Source organism: Manihot esculenta, chromosome 5 (genome assembly GCF_001659605.2).
Source record: "Manihot esculenta cultivar AM560-2 chromosome 5, M.esculenta_v8, whole genome shotgun sequence".
NCBI classification, from domain to species: Eukaryota; Viridiplantae; Streptophyta; class Magnoliopsida; order Malpighiales; family Euphorbiaceae; genus Manihot; species Manihot esculenta.
Window position 1 is genome coordinate 31,714,910 of NC_035165.2, and position 8,858 is coordinate 31,723,767.

The following is an 8,858-nucleotide window of genomic DNA, read 5'->3' on the forward strand; positions in this document are numbered from 1 at the left end:
GGCGACTACATCCATGGAAAGTTGCCGTTTTTATAACTGAACCCAATCCACTTCTTCTCTACTCTGCCCACCAACCAAAACGGGAATGCCAATTTTCACAGCTATACAGGGGTCCGTTACGGCCCCTTCCTTTTTCTCTCAACTCTTCTCCTCGAACGATGCTTCTTCTTCTTCTTCTCTACTGGCTTCTCACACTTGCCATTTTACTTGTTCTAAAATTTTCCACAAATCTAGACACTCATTTTCCACTCTCAAAGTCTCTGTCTCTGAGAATCCGAATCAGTCAGCCACCACCGCTACCGCCTTCTCCACCGGAGTTGTTGAAGCCTCACCTGATGGTATTCGACAAGCTCGGGTGGGTTTCCTATTATTAGTCTTTTCCTCCTTCATGCTTCATAAGTATTTTGTTTTTCCTTTGCTTTGCTTTAGTTCAATCAAATTCTTGAAAGAACTCAGTTTAATGATGACCGTTTTGAGCAATTCATTCCATAATGGAAGAAATCCGTTTATTGACACGAACCAGTAGTTGGGTGTGAAATTCCCTCTGATTCGCATGGATGATTAAACCTTGGTAAGATTAATGCATTCGAGTTAGTGCATTTGACAGAGGCCTTTAGTTCTTGTTTTCACAAGGACGAATTTTTTCCTGTCATTTGAGAAAAGCCCAGAAAACTTATGTGCCTTTCTAGATTGGCTTAGTTAAATTCAGTTTCTTTTTTCCTATTCATTGATGAAATTGCATTACTACCTCTAGTTTTTATCTGCTTTATTTATTGTTGAACTTGAATATGCTTAACAATAATGATCTAACAAACTTTTTCTGCAAAGAAGTAGAGGTCCGCTGATTGGAAGGCGGCAAGGGCTTATATTGATAGTGGATCCATCTATGAGGGCAGGATTGAAGGATTTAATAATGGCGGCTTGCTAATTCGGTTTTATTCCCTTCTGGGTTTTCTTCCATTTCCTCAGTTGAGTCCATCGCATTCTTGTAAAGGTATTTTATTTTTTAATTTTATTTTACATAGTTTCTTGTTGTACTTGGTCTCAGTGCTTCATTCTGTTTTCTGTTAGAAGGTTTTGTAAGCGTCTGATAACATTCAACAAGGTAAATCACACTCTGAATATATATAACAACTGGGGCCACCCCTATGAGCTCTTCATATTCTCAAAATTTCTTTCAACTTCTCTGTTCAATTCCTAGCTGGAGGGTTAGTCACATTGGACAAGAAGCTGCAAAGTGTAGTATATTTCTTGTTTATGACTTAAGCATAGTGTTTACATTGACAATATTCATTATGTGATCATTGGTTCAACCAAATGCTGTAGTTAGGAAGCAGTTCCGATGGATCAAAGTGGTGCGATTTGGAGTGTCCTGTCTCATTACTATACACACCTTGTCCATTGAAACTTGTATTACTGTCACCTCCCTCTAGTCCTTATTAAGCTGTCCCATTTTGAAAAGATCAGACTTTTAGAGATCACAACTAAAGCATTATGATCATCACTTCTGCTTTCACCTTTGACTATATCAACCACTGGACTATAGCTTGTCTTAAATATGGAATTTATGGCATGGTGAAAGGTCCTAGCAGTTGTAAAGTAAACTTAATTTATATATCTAGAATATGAATAGTTAAGTATTGGTGGGTGTCGAATCTAACAAAAATAAATCTTATACTTTTCAACAATTATGAACGGTAGATACGGTGAGTAGGATCGAATCCACAGAGAACGGGTTAACTACTGTATGTTTGTGTTGTGAGAGTAGATGTGGAAGGAAGTGAATGATGTTTTCACAATCTGTCTAATAACTGATCTGTCAACTTGGTGACCTATCAATGACCTTATAACTGACCACTTAGTGGCTTTCTTCCAACGAATTGATGACTTGTTGAGCACACAACTTCACAACTAAGCAAAATAAAACTGCAAAAATAAAAAGGAGGGTTTGAGTTGAGTAGATTTAACCATATGCAAAAGTAAATTAATAAAGAGCAAATAATTAAAGAGATTAATCATAGTAAGAAAACATTTAGTTTCAAGAATATCTCAATGTTAATTCTTGGAATTGATCACAGATGCAAGAATGTTCGACTCACTTTCTAGTCAGCCAGTTATAGCTGTTGATACAGTTTAACAACCTAATCTTCCCTTAGATAAAAGACCGAAAAGGATCAGCTCACTAATCAACCCCTAATTAACAAACAAACCACATATGAGATTTAATTTGATAACAAAATTAAAAACTAGAAAAACCTGACTCCGACTAAGAAGCTCGATCAGTGTAACTGTGAAATCAGAATATGTTATTCCACAATAAATTATTGCTTGGCACAAGGATAAACTCTCTAGTGATTACAAACTTAATGAATCTGAATGACTGTATACTATTCATTTAATTGAACAATTGGCCAGACTGCATCAACTAAACAAATTATAATCTCAAGAATAAAAGAAATGACATAGAAACAAGAGATGAGAAGGAAAAATTAAGCTTGAGTTGATATCACAATCCTTGTGAATTACATTTTGAAAATTTTCTAGCAAGATAAAGGAGTTTAGCTACTGAATCTCATAATATAACTCCAAAATTCTAACTCAAAACACTCTAAAAAACTCTGAAAATCTGAATGTCCAATACAAAGACCTTTCTTTTTTTAAAGGGGTAACCTTAAACTAAAACGAAGAAAATAAAATATTTCTTTAAAAGGGAAAGTGACAATCCCTAATTTTTTTTATCTTTCTGAAATCATTTCTTTTCAAATTGGTCTTCTTCAATCATATCTGGAAATCATATTTCATAAGTCGTGCCCATGGGCTGCTTTGCACGAGGTCTGCTTGACAACTCCACGTCTGATTTCTGCTTAAATCTTTCAATTAGGAGCTTTTTTTTTAAAGAGTACAGAATCTGTCAATATCGCAACAAGAAAAGAAATATTCGTAATTCAGCATAATCAACTCCAATTTTATAAGAAAGAATATGCAATAAATAGGCAAAATATACACCCTATCAAGTATATGAGATAGGTAAGTAAAGATGATAGTTTGTTGCTTATATACATGTGAAGTAGATAATTAAGAGAGTTGATGTATAAAAGGTCTTCCAAGAATTAGAGAGGTTGTGAGAAAAATACAAGAGTTAGATAAAGTAAAATATGACATATAATAATGGGATATTGCATATAATAATAGGATGTTGCTTATGCGACAATTTCCATGAAGCCAAGATGAAGCAAAATATGAGATAAAAGGACTAAATATCACTTATGGAAGCCTACAAAACTATGTTTTGATGAAGCCATTGGCAGGTTTAATGAATTGAAGGGAAAATTGAAAGGAAAAAAAAAGATGAGAAAAAAGTAATTAAGATGGACCGCGTATTTGTGAATCAAGAATAAGATTTGTGTTTGTTCATGATTTTTCTCATAGTTGCGGATCACTAACCATTATCAAGAAATGAAAAAAGTAACAAGGAAAATTAAGTTTACCGGGATTTTGGAATGTAAAACTTAATTCATGATCTTGAAATATGAATAGTCGAGTCTAGAGATAGGCGAGTTTAAGTAAGTGTGAGTTCCTTAGGAGTATGAGTGAAGTATTTAACAAGGAGAGATGCATGGATGATTTATGCTATATATATAATACACCTATTTAAGATAGTGTTATGTGGAGTGGAATGGTCTAAGTATTTCTATAATGCTATTTGAGTTGCAACGACTCCTAATGGTTCCTCATTTATCTTATGCATCATTCCCCTCCATCCCAACAAAGCGGTATCAAATCTTAAACAATTCTCAGGTTGGGAAACATGTGTTAACTTTTCTTTTGACTTCCTAGCATGGATATCATTAAATGGAGCAACCAGAAATTCAAGGGTACACTTTATGGTGGGCTTGTGAGATTATAGCTTAACTTATTCATGTGTTCTAATACTTGAGAAGCAAATGTGAAGCTGAAGTTTGGTTCTGCTGCTTTTTGATAGTAGCTAATTGAACTTTTCGCTCTTCGTTTTTGTAGATGATTATAAGGTAAACTGCAATTTAATCTTTGTAATTTGGTGAACCTTATAGTTTAGTGTTTGAATTTTTTAAAACTCATCTATTTAATCCTTGACGTTTGAATAGCCCTATAAATCTTCTACAATTAAGTTTTTGTTAATTTTAGTAAAAATGACCAAATGCTCTTTCTTATATTTTTAAGTTTTGAAACAACTTAGTGAAATACAATTTAGTCCCTTAATTTAAATTTTATATTTATTTAAAATTCCTTACTAAAAATATTATGTATTTATCCGGAAATATTATAATTATTACAAATAAAATTTATAATTAATGTTATACTTGTTTACAAATAAGTACTTATATTATTGCAAATTGATTCTTAAATATTCTAAATATTTAAAGGTAAGCACTATAAAAAATCCAGCCTTAAACATTACAGTTATTAATAAATAAGTCCTACACTTTTACATTTTAATTCTAAATATTATTGTTGAGATACTTTCTGTAAATAGTCTAGATTTATAGTGATTGTGTATACAATTAAGGATATGATTATGTGATATGATTGAAATATGATTAGGCTATGGTTAGAGAATTAATTTATTTTCTTACTAGTATCTATTCTTGTAAATAGTATATATACCCCAATTGGCTTGAGGGGAATCATCAAGCATTTTTCTCTCAAAACTTCTGCTTCATTCTTCTTTTTCATCATTGTTTTCAATTATAATTATTTATGAATAAGGTCTTATATTTTTATAATTGATTCCTAACTTTTTATAGCTATTTATGAATAAACCCGTATTTCCTTATAAATTGATTTCTAAATATTATAATTATTTATGATGAAGCCCTTATATTGTACAAATTGATCTATAAATGGAATGCATCAGACTAACTCCTAACGAAAATGATTATAATGGAAAATAAAGGACTCAATTTTTTCTCAGATTCCTTGACTCCACTTGGATGCACTTAGTCAAGATCTTTTGCAACTAATTTTAGGATTTGGATAGAAATTATGTGCTTAAAATGGATTTTTTGCAGTAAATTGAATTAGAATGTAAGTATGAAATAGGGGGTTGATTTGCTGTAAATTTAATTAGAATGTAAATATGAAACAGGAATTGATTCATAAAACATATGGTTTATTCGTAAATAATTATAATAATTATTCTTCAATAAATTTATAAAATATTTAACTTTGGTCTTAATGGCAAGGACTAATTTGCAGGTCTATTTGAATGTTAAGGACTAAATCAGTGGTTTTTAAAAATACATGACTAAATTGTGGGTTTCACTAAATTGTAATTAGCCCTAATTATATATTTCATTAACCATTTCTGCTTATAGGTGCTGTCCATAAGACATTATTCATAAGGAGCAGCAGAGAAAACTAATTTGGATCACTGTACTTGTGATTGCCAGTCCTAGTCTTTGAACTGTCATTTTTTTTTACTTTTTATTTGTTTGTTTCTTTTCTTGTAGAACCAGAAAAAACTATCCATGAGATAGCTAAAGGTTTGATCGGTTCACGTATTTCTGTCAAGGTACAGGATTTATTTCTCCACTACTTACCTTTAAGTTTCTTTCAGCTTTATTTTTTGCTTCTCATGTATTAATTAGACTTGATGAGTTTAGTAAGTCGTATAGATTGTCTCAGATAATGCTTTTTAGCATTTTATTCGGTTATAAAGTTAATATATGATAAAGGAATATGGAATCTGAACTCCCCTAGAAATTACTTTGAATAACCCCTGGATGTGTTCATAGGTTTCCTTTTTTGTTAACTGTACCATTAGTAGGTTCTGACAAACTTTTCAAAGTTGAGTTCTGCTAAAATGTGGTAGTTTTTGCATTTATTCCTTGCCATCTTATTAGTATAGGATTTGGTGGTTACTCAAGTTCAAGATCAAATTCCTTGCTTGGGTTTTGGTTAAGGGTTTGGAGAAGACATTTGAGTTTGGGGAAGAATATGGACTGGCCATTTAATTTAGGAATTAGTATTGAACCACTGGCACATGTTCTTTATGTAGCAGTCACATGATTATGCTGTCATCAGTAGTTGGTTGCATGGATGTCCACCTTTAAGGGTTTAGGGACTAATCTGAAATTCTGAATGCTACCTGTTTCTTTAGTTCTGATTTATTTTTTTTTCCCTTGTATTCTGTTAGTTGCTTTTCTGAATATGCTGCTGACATTCATATCATAAAAAGAAAATACTATGTTGCTTCTATTCTTGCGAAATTAGTTATTCTATGGTTTGGTAATAAATCTTACTCATTGGACTTAAACAAAATTTATATTACTTGAATTTTAGGTAATCCAAGCAGAAGAGGAGAACAGAAAATTGATATTCTCTGAGAGGGAAGCTTCCTGGTTGAAGTTTTCTAAAAGAATCAATGTAGGAGATATTTTTGCAGGAAGAGTGGGTTCTGTTGAGGATTATGGTGCCTTTGTTCACCTGCTCTTCCCTGATGGTATCCATATGTGACGTTATGCATTTCTCATATATCAAAGAAAACTTTTTAATTTACAGTTGTTATCAGTGACTTCAAAACTGTGCCACAGGTTTATATCATCTCACCGGATTAGTACATGTGTCAGAGGTTTCTTGGGATTTAGTTCAAGATGTAAGAGACGTCCTTAGTGAGGGTGATAAAGTGAAGGTCAAAATTGTTAATATTGATCGGTGAGTCTCTTTTTCTTCCGTCTTCCAATGTTACTTGTTTTGTACAGATCCACAATCCAGAATATCGTAACACAAAGAACTCAGATCATGAAGAAGAAAGAAGATAAACATACAACTAATGAGGGCATAAACTGTTGTTTAGTTACTGTACCATGAATACCTGAAGGTTTTGAGAATATCAACATAATTTATCTCGGTCACCAAAAAAAAAAAGGATGAACAAAAAAAAAATTCCATTGAGAGGAGTCCTATTTGTTAAACAAAAGAAGAAAAAGGAGGGGTTAGTCTGGATGTGGATTATCTGATTTAACTTGAAGAATAGGCTGACAAGGACAATATGAACTCCAGAAAACTCTAATGTCTGGTCCCAACAAGCACTTCACCCTTCACATTAACAAATCTGCTTACCTTCACGTATGTAAGATTGATATGTGTTTTAGTATTATACCTGCTTGAGCAACAAGATTAACTTTTCCCTTAACAGAGGAAAACCAAATTCTAGAAATTTTAAGGTTCCACAAAATTGTTTAGAATCAGTTTGATGGGTTTATCATAGCTCCCTCCCATTGTTTGCTCCTCTTTATTCTTGTGATGTGGGCTGCGTTCATTTGTAGCAATCATGAGGTTAATGATTAAAAAGCAGTGCAGGCAGAAGTCGAGGATTACATTGTCAATCAAACAGTTGGAAGAAGATCCATTGCTGGAAACTTTGGATAAAGTAATACCTCAGGTTCGTGAAATGATGAGACTTTACATGATTTTTCAAGTGGCAAACTTATCTCCATGGAACATTATGAAATTTCAGTAGTTAATGGATTACCTACGATTTACAGGATGGTTCAGTTGATCCTGATCCTTCCACCATGAATAGCAGCGGTACAATTGAACCTCTTCCAGGTCTAGAAGCAATAATTGAAGAACTACTAATTGAAGAAGGGTACGAATTCATCATTTCATTTAAGTTTCTCAACATTCTTTGGGCTTTATTTGAAATCACATAAAATCAGTTCTTACCAAGTTCTAGAGCAGTAACTTATTTCTCTCTTCTTTTGTTACATTCATGTCCAGTGTAGATAGTGTTAGAATCAATAGACAAGGGTTTGAGAAACGTGTTGTTTCACAAGATCTGCAACTTTGGCTTTCCAATGTGAGTTGCTCTCGTTTCATGCCTAACGTGTTGTCCTCATTATTATCATGTTTCTCATCAACTTATCTTCCGAGTCCTGACGTTCTGTACAATCTTCAGGCACCACCTGTAGATAGGAAGTTCACCCTTCTTGCTCGTGCTGGACGACAGGCAAGTATTTCTATGGACTCTCTCTAGCCACTGCATGTGGCTGTGTCTATTTGGTTGAGTTGTTGGAAGTCAACTCTTGTATTTTTTGAACTTTCAGCTGCCAGCTTTAGGTATTGGGTCATGACCGAATAATGGAACCGAATATAAATTACGGTTATCTTAGTTAAAGTATATTTAGTTTGGTTCGACTAAATTCAGTTTTCGGTTATCGATTCTGATACTTTTAATTTAGTAGCTAAACTAACTGAAATAATTGAATTTATATTAATTAATATATTTAATTATAATTATTATTTTACTAAGATAAATTATATTTATTGTTTTTATAAAGAATATTATATTCTTTTATTTTTATAATTAAGTGATATAAATATTTTTTTAAATTTTATTTTGGTTAATTAAGTTATAATTGATTAAATATTTTGCTTTCAGTTAAATTTGATTTTCTTTTAATTTTGGTTTGATTTTATTAATATTTTAAGAATCGGTAAAATTTGGATCAATCAGAATTTTAGTTGAATTGAATTTAGTTCGATTAACCGAATGCTCACTCCTACCCCTTTGTCCCTCATGGCTCAATTAATTATATGATTCAGGTGCAAGAAATACAACTGACCACAGCACTTGATCAGGAAGGTATCAAAAAGGCACTGCAACGAGTATTGGAAAGGGTACCATGATGTCCAATGAATTTGGTTGGTTCTTTTCTTTTTCATTGCCTTCTTCAAATCTGACCTCTGTAAACTCACAATGGAGGTCAGTTTCTAGGGTTATATGTTCTCTAGATGTTCTCCATTTTTGGCTCTTAAATTGTAAATCTGAGAACACGCATTTAATACAATGGCTAGTTGGCTACATACCATAGAAA

At 32.6% G+C, this 8,858-nt stretch overlaps 1 protein-coding gene across 2 annotated transcripts; it reads left to right on the plus strand.

Annotated features, from left to right (window-relative positions):
• On the plus strand, window positions 1-8,858 carry LOC110615955 (30S ribosomal protein S1). Of its 2 annotated transcripts, XM_021758227.2 has the most exons (10): window positions 3-355; window positions 835-994; window positions 5,490-5,551; window positions 6,322-6,481; window positions 6,573-6,693; window positions 7,342-7,423; window positions 7,527-7,630; window positions 7,762-7,840; window positions 7,940-7,990; window positions 8,587-8,858. In XM_021758227.2, exons 1-10 carry the CDS (start codon window positions 86-88, stop codon window positions 8,668-8,670), a joined length of 1,173 nt encoding a protein of 390 aa, XP_021613919.1. In that variant the 5' UTR covers window positions 3-85; the 3' UTR covers window positions 8,671-8,858. The 2 variants fall into 2 exon arrangements, 1 of the variants encoding a protein (XP_021613919.1); XR_002488124.2 differs by lacking the exon at window positions 8,587-8,858 and having other exon boundaries at window positions 1-355; window positions 7,767-7,840; window positions 7,940-7,996.